Source organism: Babylonia areolata, chromosome 27 (genome assembly GCF_041734735.1).
Source record: "Babylonia areolata isolate BAREFJ2019XMU chromosome 27, ASM4173473v1, whole genome shotgun sequence".
Classification (NCBI taxonomy): Eukaryota; Metazoa; Mollusca; class Gastropoda; order Neogastropoda; family Buccinidae; genus Babylonia; species Babylonia areolata.
This window is the reverse complement of record NC_134902.1, coordinates 1,253,270-1,278,269: the sequence shown is the minus strand read 5'-3', so window position 1 is coordinate 1,278,269 and position 25,000 is coordinate 1,253,270. Positions and strand designations below refer to the sequence as shown.

The 25,000-nt window shown below is 44.8% G+C and overlaps 1 protein-coding gene across 5 annotated transcripts in view; it reads left to right on the top strand.

Annotated features, from left to right (window-relative positions):
* Positions 1 to 25,000, top strand: part of LOC143300937 (low-density lipoprotein receptor-related protein 4-like) — a 139,920-nt gene that overhangs the window by 95,396 nt on the left and 19,524 nt on the right. For all 5 annotated transcript variants that reach the window (XR_013057714.1, XR_013057715.1, XR_013057713.1 and 2 more), the window contains exons 17-29: positions 2,825 to 3,033; positions 3,519 to 3,706; positions 6,806 to 7,007; positions 8,034 to 8,223; positions 8,608 to 8,742; positions 9,753 to 9,890; positions 11,497 to 11,755; positions 13,345 to 13,507; positions 15,051 to 15,164; positions 16,075 to 16,315; positions 16,959 to 17,136; positions 21,073 to 21,188; positions 22,585 to 22,690. Coding sequence is in view for 2 of the 5 variants with exons in the window: in XM_076614881.1 (XP_076470996.1) it covers positions 2,825 to 3,033; positions 3,519 to 3,706; positions 6,806 to 7,007; positions 8,034 to 8,223; positions 8,608 to 8,742; positions 9,753 to 9,890; positions 11,497 to 11,755; positions 13,345 to 13,507; positions 15,051 to 15,164; positions 16,075 to 16,315; positions 16,959 to 17,136; positions 21,073 to 21,188; positions 22,585 to 22,690 (2,239 nt within the window). In the remaining 3 variants the exon portion in view is untranslated. The remainder of the gene's footprint in view (positions 1 to 2,824; positions 3,034 to 3,518; positions 3,707 to 6,805; positions 7,008 to 8,033; positions 8,224 to 8,607; positions 8,743 to 9,752; positions 9,891 to 11,496; positions 11,756 to 13,344; positions 13,508 to 15,050; positions 15,165 to 16,074; positions 16,316 to 16,958; positions 17,137 to 21,072; positions 21,189 to 22,584; positions 22,691 to 25,000) is intronic.

Genomic DNA, 25,000 nt, shown 5'->3' with positions numbered 1-25,000 from the left:
AATAAGTTTCATTTCACACACACACTCGTACATCTCTCTGTCTCTCGCTCTCTCTGGTTAATCTCTTTACCTTTAAAACTGTATTTGTGTTTGGGGTGGGGTGGTGATTTTAAAAAGCTCTCATTTATGCACATGTCAGTGCAATGTAACTCCAAAAGGAAGGTATAAAAATGTATATACCATCTACGTGTTGCTGTTGTTTGTTTTTTTATGAATGAATGTAATAATGATAAATAATGTATTTATATAGTGCTGAATCTTGTGTGGAAACCAATTGTTTCCAAATGATTTCACATAAATAACATGACTGTGAACCACAAGGATTCTTCTTGCGTGGGCTACAGCTTTCACGTTCATTGTATGTACATGAGTGGGCTTTTACATGTATGACCTTTTGCACCCCACCATGTCGGCAGCCATTCTTTTTGGGGTAATACTGGTATGTTTCCATAACCCACCAAATGCTGACATGGATTACACGATCTTTAACCTGTGTATTTGATCTTCTGCATGTGTGTACACACGAAGGGGATTCAGGCACTAGCAGGTCTGCACATATGTTGACCTGGGAGATCAGAAAAATCTCCACCCTTTACCCACCAGGTGCCATTGAGATTCGAACTTGGTACCCTCAGATTGAAAGAACACTTTAACCACTGGGCTATTGCACCCGCCAGTAGCAAGTAATACAGAGCCATGACATTTCTCCCCACAGAAATCAGTGATACAGAGCCATGACATTTCCCTGCCACAGAAATCAGTACAGTGATACAGAGCCATGACATTTCCCCCCACAGAAATCAGTACAGTGATACAGAGCCATGACATTTCCCCCCACAGAAATCAGTACAGTGATACAGAGCCATGACATTTCCCCCCACAGAAATCAGTACAGTGATACAGAGCCATGACATTTCCCCCCACAGAAATCAGTACAGTGATACAGAGCCATGACATTCCCCCCCACAGAAATCAGTACAGTGATACAGAGCCATGACATTCCCCCCCACAGAAATCAGTGATACAGAGCCATGACATTTCCCTGCCACAGAAATCAGTACAGTGATACAGAGCCATGACATTTCCCCCCACAGAAATCAGTACAGTGATACAGAGCCATGACATTCCCCCCCACAGAAATCAGTGATACAGAGCCATGACATTTCCCCCCACAGAAATCAGTACAGTGATACAGAGCCATGACATTCCCCCCCACAGAAATCAGTACAGTGATACAGAGCCATGACATTCCCCCCCACAGAAATCAGTACAGTGATACAGAGCCATGACATTCCCCCCCACAGAAATCAGTGATACAGAGCCATGACATTTCCCCCCACAGAAATCAGTACAGTGATACAGAGCCATGACATTCCCCCCATAGAAATCAGTACTGTGATACAGAGCCATGACATTTCCCCCCACAGAAATCAGTACAGTGATACAGAGCCATGACATTTCCCCCACAGAAATCAGTGATACAGAGCCATGACATTTCCCTGCCACAGAAATCAGTACAGTGATACAGAGCCATGACATTTCCCCCCACAGAAATCAGTACAGTGATACAGAGCCATGACATTTCCCCCCACAGAAATCAGTACAGTGATACAGAGCCATGACATTTCCCCCCACAGAAATCAGTACAGTGATACAGAGCCATGACATTTCCCCCCACAGAAATCAGTACAGTGATACAGAGCCATGACATTTCCCCCCACAGAAATCAGTACAGTGATACAGAGCCATGACATTCCCCCCCACAGAAATCAGTACAGTGATACAGAGCCATGACATTCCCCCCCACAGAAATCAGTGATACAGAGCCATGACATTTCCCTGCCACAGAAATCAGTACAGTGATACAGAGCCATGACATTTCCCCCCACAGAAATCAGTACAGTGATACAGAGCCATGACATTCCCCCCACAGAAATCAGTACAGTGATACAGAGCCATGACATTCCCCCCCACAGAAATCAGTGATACAGAGCCATGACATTTCCCCCCACAGAAATCAGTACAGTGATACAGAGCCATGACATTCCCCCCATAGAAATCAGTACAGTGATACAGAGCCATGACATTTCCCCCCACAGAAATCAGTACAGTGATACAGAGCCATGACATTTCCCTGCCACAGAAATCAGTACAGTGATACAGAGCCATGACATTTCCCCCACAGAAATCAGTACAGTGATACAGAGCCATGACATTTCCCCCCACAGAAATCAGTGATACAGAGCCATGACATTTCCCCCCACAGAAATCAGTGATACAGAGCCATGCCATTTCCCCACAGAAATCAGTACAGTGATACAGAGCCATGACATTTCCCCCACAGAAATCAGTGATACAGAGCCATGACATTTCCCCCCCACAGAAATCAGTACAGTGATACAGAGCCATGACATTTCCCCCACAGAAATCAGTGATACAGAGCCATGACATTTCCCCACAGAAATCAGTACAGTGATACAGAGCCATGACATTTCCCCGCACAGAAATCAGTACAGTGATACAGAGCCATGACATTTCCCCCCACAGAAATCAGTACAGTGATACAGAGCCATGACATTCCCCCCACAGAAATCAGTACAGTGATACAGAGCCATGACATTTCCCCCACAGAAATCAGTGATACAGAGCCATGCCATTTCCCCACAGAAATCAGTACAGTGATACAGAGCCATGACATTTCCCCCACAGAAATCAGTGATACAGAGCCATGACATTTCCCCCACAGAAATCAGTGATACAGAGCCATGCCATTTCCCCACAGAAATCAGTACAGTGATACAGAGCCATGACATTTCCCCCACAGAAATCAGCTCCTTCCTGCTGTTTGCCACCAAGAAAGACGTTCGCCGTCTGTCTCTGGATGCCAGGGAGCTGGCCGACGTGGTGATCTCCCTTTCCAAAGTGTCCAGCGCCATCGGAGTGGAGTACGACAGTGACACCGACTCCATCTACTGGTCAGACCTGGATGCTGACATCATCGGTCATGCCTCCTGGAACGGCAGTACTGAAGAGGTATTGTCTGTGTGTGTGTGTGGTGTCTTTATGTGCATTCCAGGTGTCAGTTGCTGTGTTACAGGTGTTAGTTGCTGTTACAGGTGTAGTGTTACAGGTGTAGTTACTGTGTTACATATGTCAGTTGCTGTGTTCCACGTGACAGTTACTGTGTTACAGGTGTAGTTACTGTGTTACATATGTCAATTGTTGTGTTCCAGGTGTCAGTTGCTGTGTTCCAGGTGTCAGTTGCTGTGTTACAGGTGTCAATTGTGTTCCAGGTTTTAGTTGCTGTGTTACAGGTGTAGTTGCTGTGTTACAGGTGTTGATTGATAAACTACAGGTGTAGTTGCTGTGTTACAGGTGTTGGTCGATAAACTACAGGTGTAGTTGCTGTGTTACAGGTGTTGGTCAATAAACTACAGGTGTAGTTGCTGTGTTACAGGTGTAGTTGCTTTGTTACAGGTGTTGATTGATAAACTACAGGTGTAGTTGCTGTGTTACAGGTGTTGGTGGGTAGCAGTCTGGAGAGTCCCACAGGGCTGGCAGTGGACTGGGCAGGTCGCAACCTGTACTGGACGGACGCGGGCAATCACCGCATCGAGGTCAGTCGGCTGGACGGCTCCCTGCGCTCTGTCCTCATCTGGAGAGACATTGACAAGGCACGGGACATTGTGGTCGATCCTCGATCTGGGTGAGGGTGTGTGTGTGTGTGTTACCTGGGTCACATTGCACAGAGCTATTCTTTCAGCACACGGACAGAGTTCAGGGCCTGTGTGTGTGTGTGTGTGGTGATGCTTGACGCTGGTTTTGGAGCCTGTGTCTGATCCATCCACACCTTGTTCGTTTCTCTCAGCAGTCAGTTGTTTTATGTCACAGGTCAGTGTTGCTGACCTTGTCGGGTCCGAGAGTGGAAAATGATGTGTGCTGTACACAGCTACATGTTCTGGTCAGAGAGTGGAGAATGTGTGCTGTACACAGCTACATGTTCTGGTCAGAGTGGAGAATGATGTGTGCTGTACACAGCTACATGTTCTGGTCAGAGTGGAGAATGATGTGTGCTGTACACAGCTACATGTTCTGGTCAGAGAGTGGAGAATGATGTGTGCTGTACACAGCTACATGTTCTGGTCAGAGTGGAGAATGATGTGTGCTGTACACAGCTACATGTTCTGGTCAGAGTGGAGAATGATGTGTGCTGTACACAGCTACATGTTCTGGTCAGAGAGTGGAGAATAATGTGTGCTGTACACAGCTACATGTTCTGGTCAGAGAGTGGAGAATGATGTGTGCTGTACACAGCTACATGTTCTGGTCAGAGTGGAGAATGATGTGTGCTGTACACAGCTACATGTTCTGGTCACACGTGTTCAGCGCTTGACGTTTAGTTCATCCGAGGAGAGAACTTGACCCTGCATTCAACTCAGAGGGAAAGGCGCCACCTAAAAATAACACGCTACCGCGGGAAGGGTTAGAGCTTTAACTTGAAAGAACTGAGAGCACAAAACGCTATGAGTTCTCTTTCACGCTGCGCCTCCAGCCGTTATCAGCTGTTGGGAGGGAGAAAGACCAGTGTGCTGTTCCGCGTGATGGCAGCAGCCACAGGGAGAAAACACCACCTCTTCATTAACTTTTGATAACACGTTGCTTGTCAACGCAATCGCTTAATGAATAGTATGGTCTGAAAGAGCACAGTCTTAGCTTTAAAACGATAGGAAACTCAAATGTGAACATCCGATTATTTTTCTCAGGATAACTGTTTGAAAAAAGCAGGTATGCTTACTACCAGTTTGTTAACATGCATTTTGACACATTTTTAACACACTGAATCTAATCTCACAAAATTCGCTCAACGCAGACAATACATTCCATGCACAGCATTACACATCAGCATGCCTCTCACTAACCTGTGTTCATGGCTGGAAATTCTGAAGGAAGCTGTGGCGTGTTAAAGATCACAACTGTTTTGCAGCTTGTACAAATACTCCACAGGCACACTGATTCAGTCATTCACGCACACTGAAGAAAAGAGAGAGAAGGAAACAGAACGAAAGAAAGGAAGGGATGAAGGAGAGAAAGAGAGAGAAGGAAACAGAACGAAAGAAAGGAAGGGATGAAGGAGAGAAAGAGAGAGAAGGAAACAGAACGAAAGAAAGGAAGGGATGAAGGAGAGAGAGAGAGGGAAGGAAACAGAACGAAAGAAAGGAAGGGATGAAGGAGAGAAAGAGAGGGAAGGAAACAGCACGAAAGAAAGACAGAGAAGAAAACAGAATGAAAGAAAGGAAGGGAAGAAAGAAATGTGAGAACAGAATGTGAAGGAAAACCAGACTCACGGTACTTCTGCTATGAAAAAAAACCCACACCACCGCCAGTTACAATTGTCAGCACAGTTCTGTCAAGTAAATACTGCTATCTTAAAAAATATTTTCCAGCCAAGGAAAGTACTACCACCAACAAAAAGAGAAGTGTCCGCTCTTTCCAACAGTGCAAACATTAATGCCACAGATATAGGAGCATGCTCACCAGCCCGCTCAAAAGAGGCGCGCAAATTGCCACGCTTTAATAGAAGACAAAGAAGGGTCAGTGACGGGTTAGCAGGCACAGCAGCTGACCTACTTACCAGTGTCTGGCACTATCAGGCCTGTCAGGGGGATCTCGCAGTCGGCTAAGTGTGTGGTTCTGCTTATAGCCTAGACAGCAGTGTGGTCAGAGAGTGGAGAATGATGTGTGCTGTACACAGCTACATGTTCTGGTCAGAGAGTGGAGAATGATGTGTGCTGTACACAGCTATATGTTCTGGTCAGAGTGGAGAATGATGTGTGCTGTACACAGCTACATGTTCTGGCCAGAGAGTGGAGAATGATGTGTGCTGTACACAGCTACATGTTCTGGTCAGAGTGGAGAATGATGTGTGCTGTACACAGCTACATGTTCTGGTCAGAGAGTGGAGAATGATGTGTGCTGTACACAGCTACATGTTCTGGTCAGAGAGTGGAGAATGATGTGTGCTGTACACAGCTACATGTTCTGGTCAGAGTGGAGAATGATGTGTGTTGTACACAGCTACATGTTCTGGTCAGAGTGGAGAATGATGTGTGTTGTACACACCTACATGTTCTGGTCAGAGAGAGAGTCTGAATGTGAAAGAGTGAGTTAGTCTGATTGTCAAAGAGTGAGATAGTCTGATTATCAGAGAGTGATATAACCCCTGAATGTTAAAGAGTCTGAATGTCAAAGAGAGAGAAATGGTCTGAATGTCAAAAAGAGAGATGGTCTGAATGTCAGAGAGAGAGAGAGAGAGAAATGGTCTGAATGTCAAAGAGAGAGATGGTCTGAATGTCAAAGAGAGAGATGGTCTGAATGTCAAAGAGAGAGATAGTCTGAATGTCAAAGAGAGAGATGGTCTGAATGTCAAAGAGAGAGAGATGAGTGTGTTCTCTGAATGTCAAAGAATGATATAGCCTGAATGTCAGAGAGAGAGAGAGAGTCTGAATGTCAGAGAGAGATAGTCTGAATGTCAAAGAATGATATAGCCTGAATGTCAGAGAGAGAGAGAGATAGTCTGAATGTCAAATAACGAAGAGTGATCTATCCTGTCCCAAGCTACATGTTCTGGTCAGAGTAAGATAGCCTGAATGCCAAAGAGTGAGATAGTCTGAATGCCAAAGAGTCAGGTAGTCTGAATGTCAAGAGTGAGATAGTCTGATGCCAAAAGAAGAGACAGTGTGAAGTAATGTGAACGTCAAAGAGTGAAGTAATGTGAACATCAAAGACTGATCCATCCTGCCCCCAGCTACATGTTCTGGTCAGAGCTGGGCAGCAGACCGCGGATCGAGCGAGCGGGGATGGACGGCCAGGACCGCCTGGTCCTCATCTCCCAGAACCTGACGTGGGCCAACGGTCTGGCCATCGACTACCAGTTCAGTCGGCTGTACTGGATTGACGCCAAGCACAAAGTCATCGAGTCCAGCAACTTCCATGGCAGAGACAGAAAGGTACAGGTCTCAGGGTTTTTTCTGAATGCCCTGGAAGTTGTTGTAAAATGTTGTCCTATTAAAATGGATTTTTTTTAAAGTTGTGAAAAAACAGGTAGAGGTGTGGGGGAGTGAGGGTGTTGTCTTTGTGCTGAGTGGGGGTGATGGGATGTTAAAGGTGTGGTGCTAAGGGTGACTGTGTGTGACTGTATGTGTGTTTGGCTGATAAAGGTGTGTGTGTTCCTCTGTGTGTATGTGACTGTATGTGTGTTTGGGTGATAAAGGTGTGTGTGTGTGAGTGTGTTCCTCTGTGTGTGTGAGGGTGTTCCTCTGTGTGTGTGTGTTCCTGTGTGTGTGACTGTATGTGTGTTTGGTTGCTAAGGGTGACCATGTGTGTGTTTCTGTGTGTGTGTTCCTGTGTGTGTGACTGTATGTGTGTTTGGGTGCTAAGGGTGACTGTGTGTGTGTTTATATGTGTGTGTGACTGTGTGTGTGTTCCTGTGTGTGTGACTGTGTGTGTGTTTGGGTGCTAAGGGTGACTGTGTGTGTGGGGAGGGGGGAATGGGGGAGGGGTTGTTCCTGTGTGTGACTGATGTGTTATTGAGACGCTCAGCTGACAAGACAGCCTGTGGGGATGTGGGTTCAAATCCCGCTCTCGCCCTGTGTCCCAAGTTTGACTGGAAGATCAAACTGAATGTCTGGTCTTTTGGATGAGACGATAAACCGAGGTCCTGTGTTCAGCACACACTTGGCGTACTTAAAAAGAACTCATGGCATGAGAGTGTTGTCCTCTGGTAAAATTATTAAAAAAGAAATCCGCTCCGATACGTGCACAAATATATAAGCATACACTCGAGGCCTGACAAGCGCGTTGTGGTATCCTGCTGGTCAGGTATCTGCCTCGCAGATGTGTGGCACACATGGATTTGTCTGAACGTAGTGACGCTTCCTTGAGAAACTGGAACTGTAAATGTAGCACTTGTTGACGTGTTCACCTCCACCCCTCCACCCCCCCACCCCTCCACCCCTCCACCTGCCGGTGTCCAGATGGTGATTGGCCTTGACCTGCGTCACCCATTTGGGCTGACCATCCACCTGGACACGATGTACTGGACAGACTGGGAGACCCAGGCCATCCACGTGGCTGACAAGGTGACCGGTGCTGCCCGGGGCACCCTGCTGACCAACCTGCCCCACCCCATGGACCTCAAGGTGTTCCACCGCCACAGGGAGAAAGGTGAGTTATTGTTATTATTACAGTTATGATTGCTGAAGTGTCCATTACTGAAGGTGTGTTGACAGTGACTGTCACAGGTGTGTAGACAATGTCCATTGCTGAAGGCAGGTGTGTTGACAGTGACTGTCACAGGTGTGTTGACAGTGACTGTCACAGGTGTGTAGACAATGTTGGTGTGTTGACAGTGACTGTCACAGGTGTGTAGACAATGTTGGTGTGTTGACAGTGACTGTCACAGGTGTGTAGACAATGTTGGTGTGTTGACAGTGACTGTCACAGGTGTGTAGACAATGTCCATTACTGAAGGCAGGTGTGTTGACATTGACTGTCACAGGTGTGTAGACAGTGTCCATTGCTGAAGGCAGGTGTGTTGACGTGTTTCAGTGGACACAGTGTGTTCCCGGAAGAACAACGGAGGCTGCAGTCACCTGTGTCTGGTGGCACCACTGCCTCGGGGTCACACCTGTGCCTGTCCCACAGGTGTCCTCATGTCAGATGATGGCGTCAACTGTGAGCCAGGTGTGGAACTGTTTTGTTCTTTATTCCGTGAAGAAATGATTTATCTCAGTGTTTCACTTCTTCTGCATGCATAGGCTGCGATTCATGTTTCACTCATAGGGATGTGCATGACCATTTTACTTCGCTAGGTAGGCAGCCATACTCTGTATTCATGGATAGGATGCTGGGTGTGTTCTTATATCCATAACCCACCCAACACTGACAAGGATTACTGGATCTTGAACCTTTCCTGTACGTTGTGGGTGTGCTCACACCCACACACATTGTTTTATGCTCTGTAACTCAAGTAGTATTGAAGCCACTTCCATTAAATTATTTTCATGACTTGCTTATAATGTATCATACTACATATCAGTTGAAAATTATTTTGTTTTATCCATAAACAAAGAAATGAATATACAATAAATGTCCCAGTACGTCGTGGGTGTGTGCACACCCATACTTACAAAGAGCAGCCTTGTGCGCCACACCTTGTTTATGCGACATCACTCGTGTCTGCTGGAGAGAGGAAGAGGCATTGGTATGGAAATGTTTGTTGCCCGCCGATCGGATTTGGTCCCACCAAGATCAGGCCTTTTAGTCTGTTGTTCATCATATCCTGGTACGAGTCTGCGGTTTTACTCTGAAGTTTAACTAATTTCAAAAATGGATATTTATTGTACTAGATTAAAAAAAAAAAAAAATTTGAATACAATTTTGAATGAATTGTTTTTCTTGTAAAAAAAAAAAAACAACACACAAAAAAACCCCTCATCAGAACTGATTGGTACCGGCTATTTTTATCTAGTTGGAAAAGCCTTTTTTGAGAACTAGATATTATGTCTGAAATCCATTGATCTAAATCTAGTTGATATAGAAATTTTATTCTTATTCCAATCAGTTGGAAGCAAAGGAAAGCCGCCTATGAAAAAAAAAGAAAAGAAAAAAAGATGGCTAAGAATGCCGACATGTGGATCAAGGGAAAGGGGACTGGTAAAATAGCTGAGGGGTGTGTGTGTGTCGTGTTTCAGAGATGAGCAATTTCCTGATCTTCACCCGGCGACAGGACATCCGGCGAATCTCGCTGGAGGTGGATTACTTCGCGGACGTGGTGGTGCCCACTGGGCCCCTGAAGAACGCCATCGCTATCGATGTGGACATCGTGCAGGGTCAGTGTCACTGTCACTGCTGTTGTTGTTGTTGCCATGGAAACTTTGTTGTTACCTGTGTTCTCATTGTGCAGGGTCAGTGTCACTGTTACTGCTGTTGTTGTTGCCATGGAAACTTTGTTGTTACCTGTGTCATCGTGCAGGGTCAGTGTCACTGTCACTGTTGTTGTTGCCATGGAAACTTTGTTGTTACCTGTGTCATCATCGTGCAGGGTCAGTGTCACTGTTGTTGTTGCCATGGAAACTTTGTTGTTACCTGTGTCATCATCGTGCAGGGTCAGTGTCACTGTCACTGTTGTTGTTGTTGTCATGGAAACTTTGTTGTTACCTGTGTCATCATTGTGCAGTGTCACTGTTACTGCTGTTGTTGTTGCCATGGAAACTTTGTTGTTACCTGTGTCATCATTGTGCAGGGTCAGTGTCACTGTTACTGTTGTTGTTGTTGCCATGGAAACTTTGTTGTTACCTGTGTCATCATTGTGCAGGGTCAGTGTCACTGTTACTGTTGTTGTTGTTGCCATGGAAACTTTGTTGTTACCTGTGTCATCATTGTGCAGGGTCAGTGTTACTGTTGTTGTTGTTGTCATGGAAACTTTGTTGTTACCTGTGTCATCATTGTACAGGGTCAGTGTTACTGTTGTTGTTGTTGCCATGGAAACTTTGTTGTTACCTGTGTCATCATTGTGCAGGGTCAGTGTCACTGTTACTGTTGTTGTTGTTGCCATGGAAACTTTGTTGTTACCTGTGTCATCATTGTGCAGGGTCAGTGTCACTGTTACTGTTGTTGATGTTGCCATGGAAACTTTGTTGTTACCTGTGTCGTCATTGTACAGGGTCAGTGTCACTTATAAGGCAAGATGTACTGGACAGAATGATGTCAGTAATGTATGTGTCACAGATGTCACATGTATCTTGTATGTGTCATGGATGTCCACCAGACTGAACAGTGTTAGACAGTGAGATGTGTGTCATGGATGTGTTAGATATGTGTCATGCAGACAGAGATATGTCATGCAGAAAGTGAGATATGTGTCATGGCTGTGTCAGTGAGATATCTCATGGCTGTGTCAGTGAGGTATGTGTCATGGCTGTGTCAGATAATGAGGTATGTGTCATGGTTGTGTCAGGCAGTGAGATGTGTCATGGCTGTGTCAGGCAGTGAGGTATGTGTCATGGATGTGTCATAGACAGATGTGTCATGGCTGTTTCAGTGAGATGTGTGTCATGGCTGTGTCAGTGAGATGTGTGTCAGGCAGTGAGGTATGTGTCATGGCTGTGTCAGACAGTGAGATGTGTGTCATGGATGTATCATAGACAGATGTGTCCGACAGTGATGTGTGTCATGGCTGTCAGATGTGTGTCATGGATGTGTCATAGACAGATGTGTCATGGATGTGTCAGACAGTGATATGTGTGTCATGGCTGTCAGATGTGTCATAGACAGAGATGTGTCATGGATGTGTCAGACAGTGATATGTGTGTCATGGCTGTGTCAGTGAGATGTGTGTCATAGCTGTCAGGCAGTGAGGTATATGTCATGGCTGTGTCAGACAGTGAGATGTGTGTCATGGATGTGTCAGGTAGTGACGTGTCATGGCTGTGTCAGGCAAGGTATACTGGACAGACACGGTGTCTGACAAGATCACCAGAGCGAACCTGGACGGCAGTGGTGTGGAGGTGGTGGTGTTTGATGGACTGCACACTCCGGACGGACTGGCAGTGGACTCTGTGGGTCGCAAGCTGTACTGGACGGACGACGGACATAACCGCATCGAGGTGTCCAACCTGGATGGGTCCATGCGCTCAGTGCTGGTCTGGAAAAACCTGGACAAGCCTCGCGCCATTGCTCTGCACTACGATGAAGGGTGGGCACATTGTTCTGGGCTGGAAAGCTCATGTATGTGTGTGTGTCGATGTGTTTTAATGTGTATGTGCACACATGAACACACACACACACACACACACTGTGTGTTTTGTTATTGTGGTTCATTGTGTTTGAATTGATATCCTTTATATGATCTGTTGGATGTTTTACTTCCTATGACTTGTGAAATATCTTTGCTACATGCTGCTTGGTATGTTGTCATGCATGATTGACAAAACTGCAGTAAGTTATTTGAGGAAGTTGTGACTTTCACTGAAAGGGACCTTTGAGAAATGTTTCGGGTTTGCTTTACCAAAGGAGTGCACACACACACACACACACACACACACACACACACACACACACACACACACACACACACACACACACACACACACACACACACACACACACACATTTTTATCTCTTTCTTTCTCTTGATTTGCTGTTGTCTTTTATACTTTACTCTGAAATTTATCAAATATTGTGGGGACACAGAAGTCAGTCCTGGACAGGATCAATGTTTTGCTCAATGAAGGCACATCATTTATGCTTCATTTTGTTTCCCTTTTCCCTCAGCAATAAGTTCAATTGTGGCAGGTCCACTTCCTTTTCGTTAGCTGTGCTTGACTATGTGTGTATACATATGTATGTGTACATATGTATGTGTACATAACGACATGCATGTATATGAATGTGTATTGTTTGTGTGTGTGTTTATGTAAGTTTGTGCCTGCCTATGTGTGCGTATGTGTTAGGGTAGCTGTTAGATACACATGTATGTTAAAATGTATGTATGCAGTGTGTGTGTGTGTAGTCACATTTTGGTGTGTGTATGTAACATAGATATAATGTTTTATGTTAACAAAAGCATTTTTGTAAAGCACCTAGAGCAGATTTTTGGATAGTGTGCTATATAAGTATCCATTATTATTATTATTTTGTTTCTGAACACGTGAAGACAAACCAGGATGGTGAAGCTGTGTGTTTTCCCAGATTATAAGATGACAACATCATACTTTAGAGACAGTGGAATGATCTATCACTTTCAGTTGGTGTTACTCACATTCCCTCTCTCCTTCCCACACTCACCACTATCACCCCACCCTGGGCCTTGAGTGGTGGTCTGGATGCTAGTCATTTGGATGAGACAACTGAAAAGCACATAGCACACATAAAAGAACCCATGCTAATGAAAGGGTCATCACTGGCAAAATTCTGTTACAGAATCCACTCGGTAGGGAAACAAATACTCTTGCAGTCAGAGATTTTTTTTTTTTAAAGGGTGACGCTGTTCTCTTGCAATGCTCTCTCCTTAAGAAGGGTAGCCCAAATTTCACAGAGAAATCTGTTGTGACAAAAGAGTAAGACAAAACAGTACAGTGCAGTGCAATGCAGTGCAATATGTAATACAGTGCAGTATGTATAACACATTGCAATGCAATATGTAATACAATGCAGTATGTATAACACATTGCAGTGCAGTATGCTTGACAACACAACACAATATGCAATGCAATGCAGTGCAGTATTCACTACAACACAACACATGACACTAACCCCCCACTACCCCCTGTGTCCCCCCAACAGCCACATGTTCTGGACGGACTGGGGCCAGGAGCCGAGGATCGAACGCGCGGACATGGACGGCAAGAATCGCATGGTGATCGTGCGGCGCCACCTGGGCTGGCCCAACGGGCTGACCATCGACCGACCCAGCAAGACCATCATCTGGGCTGATGCTCAGATGGAGGTGAGGGGGTGGCTCTGCCACCAACATCACCACTATCTGCTTTCTGTGTACACTGGATCTCTGTGCAGAACATTACTGTCAGTTTTCTGTACACAGTGGATTCTGTCTGCATGTCTGTCCTGTTTGTTTGTAAACTGATCAACTGCAGCATTTCTTGCTGTACTGGATTATGTTTGGATTTTCTTTTTGCTGGTCCTTTAAAGAAAAAGAAAAGAAAAAGAAACGGATGAAATGCAGCCTTTCTTAGTGTAGTGGATCTCAGAGGATTTTTTAAAATGTTTGCTGTCCTTTGAAAAAGATTATTCTGTAATAATTTGAAGCATTTCTTGTTGCATCTCAGCATTGTTTTCTGATATGACAGAACTTTGTGATGTCAATCACTTATTTTGTAGTGAATGATGATACGCAGTGTGTAATGGACATTTGGTCAGATGTGTGTCATGTGTGGTAAGGATTGCATAAAATGTGTAATGGCCAGTTGGTCGGATGTGTCATGTGTGGTAAGGATTGCATTAAATGTGTTATGACCAGTTGGTCAAATGTGTGGTAAAGCAGTGTGTGCTGTGCGGACCATAGAGTGTGCGGAGGGGAAGTACCCACACAGTTGGTGTGGCTGAGCAATGTGTGATAAAGCAATGTGTTCAGTGTGTACTGTGCAGACGATAGAGTGCAGACCTGTCAGGAAAGTACCGACACAGTGTGATAAAGCAATGTGTTCAGTGTGTACTGTGCAGACCTGTCAGGAAAGTACCGACACAATGTGATAAAGCAATGTGTTCAGTGTGTACTGTGCAGACTATAGAGTGTGCAGACCTGTCAGGAAAGTACCGACACAATGTGATAAAGCAATGTACCATGTGTACTGTGCAGACTATAGAGTGTGCAGACCTGTCAGGAAAGTACCGACACAGTGTGATAAAGCAATGTACCATGTGTACCGTGCAGACTATAGAGTGTGCAGACCTGTCAGGAAAGTACCGACACAATGTGATAAAGCAATGTACCATGTGTACCGTGCAGACGATAGAGTGTGCAGACCTGTCAGGAAAGTACCGACACAATGTGATAAAGCAATGTACCATGTGTACTGTGCAGACGATAGTGTGCAGACCTGTCAGGAAAGTACCGACACAGTGTGATAAAGCAATGTACCATGTGTACTGTGCAGACGATAGAGTGTGCAGACCTGTCAGGAAAGTACCGACACAGTGTGATAAAGCAATGTACCATGTGTACTGTGCAGACGATAGAGTGTGCAGACCTGTCAGGAAAGTACCGACACAATGTGATAAAGCAATGTACCATGTGTACTGTGCAGACGATAGAGTGTGCAGACCTGTCAGGAAAGTACCGACACGGTGTGATAAAGCAATGTGTTCAGTGTGTACTGTGCAGACGATAGTGTGCAGACCTGTCAGGAAAGTACCGACACAGTGTGATAAAGCAATGTACCATGTGTACTGTGCAGACGATAGAGTGTGCAGACCTGTCAGGAAAGTACCGACACAATGTGATAAAGCAATGTACCATGTGTACCGTGCAGACGATAGAGTGTGCAGACCTGTCAGGAAAGTACCGACGGAAGCTGGTGGAGAGAGTGGCCCATCCCTACGGCCTGACTGTGGCCGGTAACTCTGTGTACTGGACAGACTGGCAGGTAGGCTGCTGTGTTCATTCTTATATCATTATGATCATTATGATATTACATTTATGGAGGGCTTTCCACCACCTCAAAGCACTTTGCAATGATATGTCAGGCACAAACCACAAGACACACATGCAGACATGCACACACTATGCACTACATTAAAGGAATATCCTTAATGACATATGATTGAACCGTTTCTATGCATTGAAGAGTGCATGTAAACACAGGGCACATGTTGATACGGGAGAGATGTCAGATAACCAGTTAGGACATTGTAGCCTCAACACAGAACAGTCAGTCAGTCTTCAGTTGAACGTCTTACCATTTTCAGTGATATCAAAACAGAACAGTCAGCGCTGAATGAAAAATGAACCACTCACACCACCCACACCAAGAACTACCACAGAAAGAGTTGACCACACCCCTGCACCGTCTTTTCTTTTGAAGTGATATCAGAATATTGAAAAAAAAAAAATTAAAAAAACAAATAGAAAAAGATATCAGAACAGAACAGTCCACATATGTACACTCTTTGAAGATTCAACTGTATAATACTTCATTGGTTTTTGTTGGAATCTGAATGCATATCTTAACTACACCTACTTAACTGTGACCCACTAGTGCAGACTCCAGCAAGGGTCTGATTCCTGTCCAGTTTGCATACCCTGCCAGAGTCTGCACCAGTGGGTCATGGTAAGTATGTTACATAAATGTAATTTCAGGGGAAAAATTTCCTGTTTGCAATATTGGTGACCCAGATATGGAATATGATTACATGTGTTTCTTGACAAATATAGTCTTCACTGCAAGGGAAAGAAAAACCACCAACAAAAAACATTGAATGAGAGATTAAGCATGCTCAGCACCCACACGAAGAACAGTGACAGAGCTGACCACACCCCCACACTGTGTGCTGCAGGCCAACGCCATCCAGCGAGCCAACAAGAAGAACGGGGGCAACGTGACGGTGATCCTCAACAAGCTGCCAGGTGTGATGGACATCCACGCCGTGCAGATCAACCGTGTCCAGACCTACATCAACCGATGTGGCAACAACAACGGCGGCTGTAGTCACCTGTGTCTGCCCAACCCGGGTGGGGCCTCCTGTGCCTGTCCCACTGGGCTCCGGCTGCAGAGAGATGGGCGTACCTGTGACACAGGTGAGGGGGGGTGGGGACCTTAACATTTTGTAACAACAGGTGTCTTTGTGTGTGTCCAGTACCCCAAGAGTACCTGTTTGTGGGGCAGACAGCATTTCTCGTATCTCCTTGGACACACCTGGTTATATCTCCCTGGACTCACCTGACTCATCTGATATTGTGTGTGGTTACTGTAGTGTACTGCACTGATATGTGTGGTGTGTGTCCAGTACCCAGAGAGTTAATGTGACGTTGTTTGCCTACTGTAGGGTAATGTTGTGATATCTGTGTGTGGTGTGTGTCCAGTACCCAGAGAGTTAATGTGACATGTTTGCCTACTGCAGGGTAATGTTGTGATATCTGTGTGTGGTGTGTCCAGTACCCAGAGAGTTAATGTGACATTATGTTTGCCTACTGTAGGGTAATGTTCTGATATCTGTGTGTGGTGTGTCCAGTACCCAGAGAGTTAATGTGACATGTTTGCTTACTGTAGAGTAATGTGATATCTGTGTGTGTCTAATACCTGTAGAGTACCAGCTGTTTGCGTGGCAGAGCAACATTTGTTGTATTTCTGTGGCCACACCTTACTACACGTACACCATTAGTCATCTGACATTGTGTGGTGTTACTGTGCTGAACTGAGGGTATCTTTTTCTGTGTCCAGTGCCCCGGGAGTACCTGTTGTTTGCGGGGCGGGGCAGCATTCGTCGTATCTCTCTGGACACACCTGACCACACTGACGTCTACCTGCCCATACCTCAGCTGCACAACGTCATTGCTGTCGACTTTGACTACAAGGACGGCATGGTCTACTACACTGATGTCTTCCTCGATGTCATCAGGTGGGGGAAGGGAGGGAGTAGAGGGTTTGTGAGTGTGAGGTTGGTAATCATAACAATAAGAACAATAATGAAATGATGTATTTATATAGCTGTGTACCCAGCAAATCATCAGGCCCTGGAAATGAGATGCTTCCGCAAGATCCTGAACATTACATACAAAGACCACATCACAAATGAGGAAGTGAAAAGAAGAGTCCAAAACGCCATTGGCCCATTCAAAGACCTGCTAACCACAGTGAAGGAACGCAAGCTCCGCTGGTATGGACACGTCACACGATCAGACGGCCTAGCCAAGACCATCCTGCAGGGTACCGTACAAGGAAGGAGGAAGAGAGGCAGACAGAGAAAGCGGTGGGAGGACAACATCAATGAGTGGACGGGCCTGCCATTTGCCACAACTCAAAGGGCCGCTGAGGACCGAGGCAGGTGGCGCGAGCTGACCAGGCAGTCATCCATGGTGCCCCAACGACCCACCCACGGGTCAAGGGATAGATGAGATGAGACCCAGCAAATCAAAGTGTTGACACACACACACACACACACACACACACACACACACAGCTGTGCTTCAGAGGGCTGACTGACACAGTGTGAAAAATGTCAACAGAAATTGTAGACGGGGAAATCAGTGCAGGGCAAGGGGACGGATGGAAGTGGTGGGCCAAAGAAAGAGTGTAACACAGCGTGACGGGGAGATAACCATGGGCCAAAGAAAGAGTGTAACACAGCGTGATGGGGAGATAACCATGGGCCAAAGAAAGAGTGTAACACAGCGTGATGGGGAGATAACCATGGGCCAAAGAAAGAGTGTAACACAGCGTGACGGGGAGATAACCATGGGCCAAAGAAAGAGTGTAACACAGCGTGATGGGGAGATAACCATGGGCCAAAGAAAGAGTGTAACACAGCGTGACGGGGAGATAACCATGGGCCAAAGAAAGAGTGTAACACAGCGTGATGGGGAGATAACCATGGGCTAAAGAGAGTAACACAGCGTGACGGGGAGATAACCATGGGCTAAAGAGAGTAACACAGCGTGATGGGGAGATAACCATGGGCCAAAGAAAGAGTGTAACACAGCGTGATGGGGAGATAACCATGGGCTAAAGAGAGTAACACAGCGTGACGGGGAGATAACCATGGGCTAAAGAGAGTAACACAGCGTGATGGGGAGATAACCATGGGCCAAAGAAAGAGTGTAACACAGCGTGACGGGGAGATAACCATGGGCTAAAGAGTGTAACACAGCGTGATGGGGAGATAACCATGGGCTAAAGAGAGTAACACAGCGTGATGGGGAGATAACCATGGGCTAAAGAAAGTGTAACACAGCGTGACGGGGAGATAACCATGGGCTAAAGTGTGTAACACAGCATGACGGGGAGATAACCATGGGCTAAAGAGAGTAACACAGCGTGATGGGGAGATAACCATGGGCTAAAGAAAGAGTGTAACACAGCGTGACGGGGAGATAACCATGGGCTAAAGTGTGTAACACAGCATGACGGGGAGATAACCATGGGCTAAAGAAAGAGTGTAACACAGCGTGATGGGGAGATAACCATGGGCTAAAGAAAGAGTGTAACACAGCGTGATGGGGAGATAACCATGGGCTAAAGAGAGTAACACAGCGTGACGGGGAGATAACCATGGGCTAAAGAGAGTAACACAGCGTGATGGGGAGATAACCATGGGCTAAAGTGTGTAACACAGCGTGATGGGGAGATAACCATGGGCTAAAGTGTGTAACACAGCGTGACGGGGAGATAACCATGGGCTAAAGAAAGAGTGTAACACAGCGTGATGGGGAGATAACCATGGGCTAAAGAGTGTAACACAGCGTGATGGGGAGATAACCATGGGCTAAAGAGTGTAACACAGCGTGATGGGGAGATAACCATGGGCTAAAGAAAGAGTGTAACACAGCGTGATGGGGAGATAACCTGACAATACCTGGCTGGTCATTTGAGTAAAGTTTGTGTCCACTGTGCTGCGTTGATGGCATCAGTGTGAACACCGTACTTATCATTATGACGGCATCAGTGTGAACACCGTACTTATCATTATGATGGCATCAGTGTGAACACCGTACTTATCATTATGATGGCATCAGTGTGAACACCGTACTTATCATTATGATGGCATCAGTGTGAACACCGTACTTATTATGAGAACACCGTACTTATCATTATGATGGCATAGTGTGAACACCGTACTTATCATTATGAGAACACTGTACTTATCATTATGATGGCATCAGTGTGAACACCGTACTTATCATTATGATGGCATCAGTGTGAACACCGTACTTATCATTATGATGACATCAGTGTGAACACCGTACTTATCATTATGATGACATCAGTGTGAACACCGTACTTACTATGATGGCATCAGTGTGAACACTGTACTTATCATTATGATGACATCAGTGTGAAGACCGTACTTATCATTATGACGACATCAGTGTGAACACCGTACTTATCATGACATCAGTGTGAACACTGTACTTATCATTATGATGACATCAGTGTGAACACCGTACTTATCATTATGAGGACATCAGTGTGAACACTGTACTTATCATGATGGCATCAGTGTGAACACCGTACTTATCATTATGAGGACATCAGTGTGAACACCGTACTTATCATGATGGCATCAGTGTGAACACCGTACTTATCATTATGAGAACACCGTACTTATCATTATGAGAACACCGTACTTATCATTATGACGGCATCAGTGTGAACACCGTACTTATCATTATGATGGCATCAGTGAACGTTTCCAGGTGACAGGTGAGTCATTCTAAACAGCAGTGGGTAGACAGCTATATATGTGTCAATAATAATAAGTGTTGCCTTGTGACAGGTGAGTCATTCTAAACAGCAGTGGGTAGACAGCTATATATGTGTCAATAATAATCGTAAATGTTGCCTGGTGACAGGTGAGTCATTCTAAACAGCAGTGGTTAGACAGCTATATATGTGCCAACAATGATCATAAGTGTTGCCTGGTGATAGGTGAGTGAAGCTGAACAGCAGTGGCTAGAGTGCTGTAGAAGCCTCCATCACTGTGATTATCATCATCAGTACATCAGTGTCTATCACTGAATGTGACCAACAGTCCATGCTAAACAGCAGTGGTTAGAGTGCTGTAGTAGTGTCCATCACTGTGATCATCATCATCAGTACATCAGTGTGTATCACTGTGACAGAGCCACGCTGAACGGCAGTGGTTGCTGTAGAAGTGTCCATCACTGTGATCTGTACATCAGTGTATCACTGTGATCATCAGTACATCAGTGTATCACTGAGCCACGCTGAACGGCAGTGGTTGCTGTAGAAGTGTCCATCACTGTGATCATCAGTACATCAGTGTGTATCACTGTGATGATCAGTACATCAGTGTGTATCACTGTGATCATCAGTACATCAGTGTGTATCACTGTGACAGGAGAGCCACGCTGAACGGCAGTGGTTGCTGTAGAAGTGTCCATCACTGTGATCATCAGTACATCAGTGTGTATCACTGTGATCATCAGTACATCAGTGTGTATCACTGTGACAGGAGAGCCACGCTGAACGGCAGTGGTTGCTGTAGAAGTGTCCATCACTGTGATGATCATCAGTACATCAGTGTGTATCACTGTGATGATCATCAGTACATCAGTGTGTATCACTGTGATCATCATCAGTACATCAGTGTCCATCACTGTGATCATCATCAGTACATCAGTGTGTATCACTGTGATCATCATCAGTACATCAGTGTGTATCACTCTGACAGGAGAGCCACGCTGAACGGCAGTGGTTGCTGTAGAAGTGTCCATCACTGTGATCATCAGTACATCGGTGTCCATCACTGTGATCATCAGTACATCAGTGTGTATCACTGTGATCATCAGTACATCAGTGTGTATCACTGTGACAGGAGAGCCACGCTGAACGGCAGTGGGTGGATGGAGACTGTGGTCAGCAAACACCTGGCCACCACTGACGGTCTGGCTGTGGACTGGATCGCACGAAACCTCTACTGGATGGACTCTGGTCAGTGGGGGGGGGGGGGGGGGGGGGGGAGACGCCAGTGGACATTGGCGGTCTCTTATTTCTCTCTCTCTGTCTCTCTGTGCCTCTGTTTCTCTCTCTGTGTCTTTCTGTGCCTCTATTTCTCTCTCTGTGTCTCTCTGTGCCTCTATTTCTTTCTCTCTGTCTCTCTGTGCCTCTTCTCTCTGTCTCTCTGTGCCTCTTCTCTCTGTCTCTCTGTGCCTCTATTTCTTTCTCTCTGTCTCTCTGTGCCTCTATTTCTCTCTCTCTCTGTGCCTCTATTTCTCTCTCTCTCTCTGTGCCTCTTCTCTCTGTCTCTCTGTGCCTCTATTTCTCTCTCTCTCAGTGCCTCTGTTTCTCTCTCTCTCTCTCTCTCTGTGCCTCTTCTCTCTGTCTTCTGTGCCTCTCTTGTGTTAACTTGTCTGGCTTTCTCTCTCTCTGTGGCTTTCTCTCTCTTTCTCCAAAACTCTACATGATAAACATTACATATGTTTTCCTTTAAAAGATGAACATAAAAATTATTTTGGGAATTTGACGAACTAAAATTGTTTCAGGAATGTTTCAGACTAAAATGTTGATTTCTTGCGCTTTTAGTTATGAATGGTTGTCCATGCTGCAGGTCCTGTATGTTTGTTCTTCCCTTGTGAACAGGTTGGTGTTTAGCAGGTGATCATTTCTTAGTGCTGTCCTCTTTCTAGCTCAGTGTGTTGTTTTTTGTGAGTGGGTATGTGCGCGTACGTGCATGTGCACAGGTGTGTGTGTGTGTGTGTGTGTGTGTGTGTGTGTGTGAACAGGTTTCAGAAAGTGCTGGTGAAGGAGGAATGGAATTTGAATGAAGTTCAGCACACACAGCACAGTGTTTGCATTGTCAGAGTGAAAGTTCTTTTTTCACACAATTAAATCAATTGAAACAAAAACATGGTAAGTCAAAACATCGCTGCAGTCACGAATTTGGAAGTGTTTCTCGGGATCTGAAGATAAATCACCAGTTGTAAGTACATGGCTCCTTCATTTAAAAGAACACTGATAGTGACAGAGCAAGGTGAAGTGGTCAGTATTCATGACTGACTGATTGATTGATGTGTTACAGGTGGTGACGTGATGACTGATTGATTGATTGATGTGTTACAGGTGGTGACGTGATGACTGATTGATTGACTGATGTGTTACACGTGGTGATGTGATGACTGATTGATTGATTGGTGTGTTACAGGTGGTGATGTGATGACTGATTGATTGATTGATGTGTTACAGGTCGTGACGTGATGACTGATTGATTGATGTGTTACAGGTCGTGACGTGATGACTGATTGATTGATGTGTTACAGGTGGTGATGTGACTGATTGATGTGTTACAGGTGGTGACGTGATGACTGATTGATTGATTGATGTGTTACAGGTCGTGACGTGATAGAGGTGGCACGGCTGGACGGCACCTGTCGTAAAACCATCATCGATAAAGGACTGGACGAACCCAGGGCTGTGGCCCTCTTCCCTCAGAAAGGGTCAGTACCTAGCTGGCAGGGATCATTCGTCAGCAGTATTTGTTTGGTCGTCATTCTAATACTGTTAGGTCGTCATTCTAATACTGTTTGGTCATCATTCTCTCTCAGAAAGGGTGTGTTCAGCGGTATTTGTTTGGTCGTCATTCTAATACTGTTTGGTCGTCATTCTGATACTGTTTGGTCGTCATTCTCTCTCAGAAAGGGTGTGTTCAGCAGTATTTGTTTGGTCGTCATTCTAATACTGTTTGGTCGTCATTCTGATACTGTTTGGTCGTCATTCTCTCTCAGAAAGGGTGTGTTCAGCAGTATTTGTTTGGTCGTCATTCTAATACTGTTTGGTCGTCATTCTGATACTGTTTGGTCGTCATTCTCTCTCAGAAAGGGTGTGTTCAGCAGTATTTGTTTGGTCGTCATTCTAATACTGTTTGGTCATCATTCTGATACTGTTTGGTCGTCATTCTCTCAGAAAGGGTCTGTTCAGCAGTATTTATTTGGTCGTCATTCTAATACTGTTTGGTTGTCATTCTAATACTGTTTGGTCGTCATTCTCTCAAAAAGTGTCTGTTCAGCAGTATTTGTTTGTCATTCAAATACTGTTTGGTCGTCATTCTGATACTGTTTGGTCATCATTCTAATACTGTTTGGTCGTCATTCTAATACTGTTTGGTCGTCATTCTGATACTGTTTGGTCGTCATTCATTCTCTCAAAAAGGGTCTGTTCAGCAGTATTTGTTTGGTCGTCATTCTCTCAAAAAGGGTCTGTTCAGCAGTATTTGTTTGGTCGTCATTCTAATACTGTTTGGTCTTCATTCTGATACTGTTTGGTCGTCATTCTAATACTGTTTGGTCGTCATTCTGATACTGTTTGGTCGTCATTCTCTCAAAAAGGGTCTGTTCAGCAGTATTTATTTGGTTGTCATTCTAATACTGTTTGGTCGTCATTCTCTCAGAAAGGGTGTGTTTAGCAGTATTTATTTGGTTGTCATTCTAATACTGTTTGGTTGTCATTCTAATACTGTTCGGTCGTCACTGTTTGGTCATCATTCTAATACTGTTTAGTCGTCATTCTCTCAGAAAGGGTGTGTTCAGCAGTATTTGTTTGGTTGTCATTCTAATACTGTTTGGTTGTCATTCTAATACTGTTCGGTCGTCACTGTTTGGTCATCATTCTAATACTGTTTAGTCGTCATTCTCTCAGAAAGGGTGTGTTCAGCAGTATTTGTTTGGTTGTCATTCTAATACTGTTTGGTCGTCACTGTTTGGTCATCATTCTATACTGTTTGGTCGTCATTCTGTCAGAAAGGGTGTGTTCAGCAGTATTTATTTGGTTGTCATTCTAATACTGTTTGGTCGTCACTGTTTGGTCATCATTCTATACTGTTTGGTCGTCATTCTGTCAGAAAGGGTGTGTTCAGCAGTATTTATTTGGTTGTCATTCTAATACTGTTTGGTCGTCATTCTCTCAGAAAGGGTGTGTTCAGCAGTATTTATTTGGTTGTCATTCTAATACTGTTTGGTCGTCATTCTAATACTGTTTGGTCGTCATTCTCTCAGAAAGGGTGTGTTCAGCAGTATTTATTTGGTTGTCATTCTGATACTGTTTGGTTGTCATTCTAATACTGTTTGGTTGTCATTCTAATACTGTTTGGTCGTCATTCTAATACTGTTTGGTCGTCACTGTTCGGTCGTCATTCTCTCAGAAAGGGTGTGTTCAGCAGTATTTATTTGGTTGTCATTCTAATACTGTTTGGTCGTCATTCTCTCAGAAAGGGTGTGTTCAGCAGTATTTATTTGGTTGTCATTCTAATACTGTTTGGTCGTCATTCTAATACTGTTTGGTCGTCATTCTAATACTGTTTGGTCGTCATTCTCTCAGAAAGGGTGTGTTCAGCAGTATTTATTTGGTTGTCATTCTAATACTGTTTGGTTGTCATTCTAATACTGTTTGGTTGTCATTCTAATACTGTTTGGTCGTCATTCTAATACTGTTTGGTCATCACTGTTTGGTCGTCATTCTAATACTGTTTGGTCATCACTGTTTGGTTGTCATTCTAATACTGTTTGTAATTCTGTCAGAAAGGGTTCAGTTCAGCAGTATTTGTTTGGTCGTCTTTCTAAAACTGTTTGGTCGTCATTCTGTCAGAAAGGGTCTGTTCAGCAGTATTTGTTTGGTTGTCTTTACCATTGTAGTGTCATAGAGCTTTGTCAGTGGTGCTATAGCGTAGCAACAAAGGTGACTTTTTCCATAATGATAATGCCTTTTTCCATAATGATAATGCCTTTTTCCATAATGATAATGCCTTATTCCAT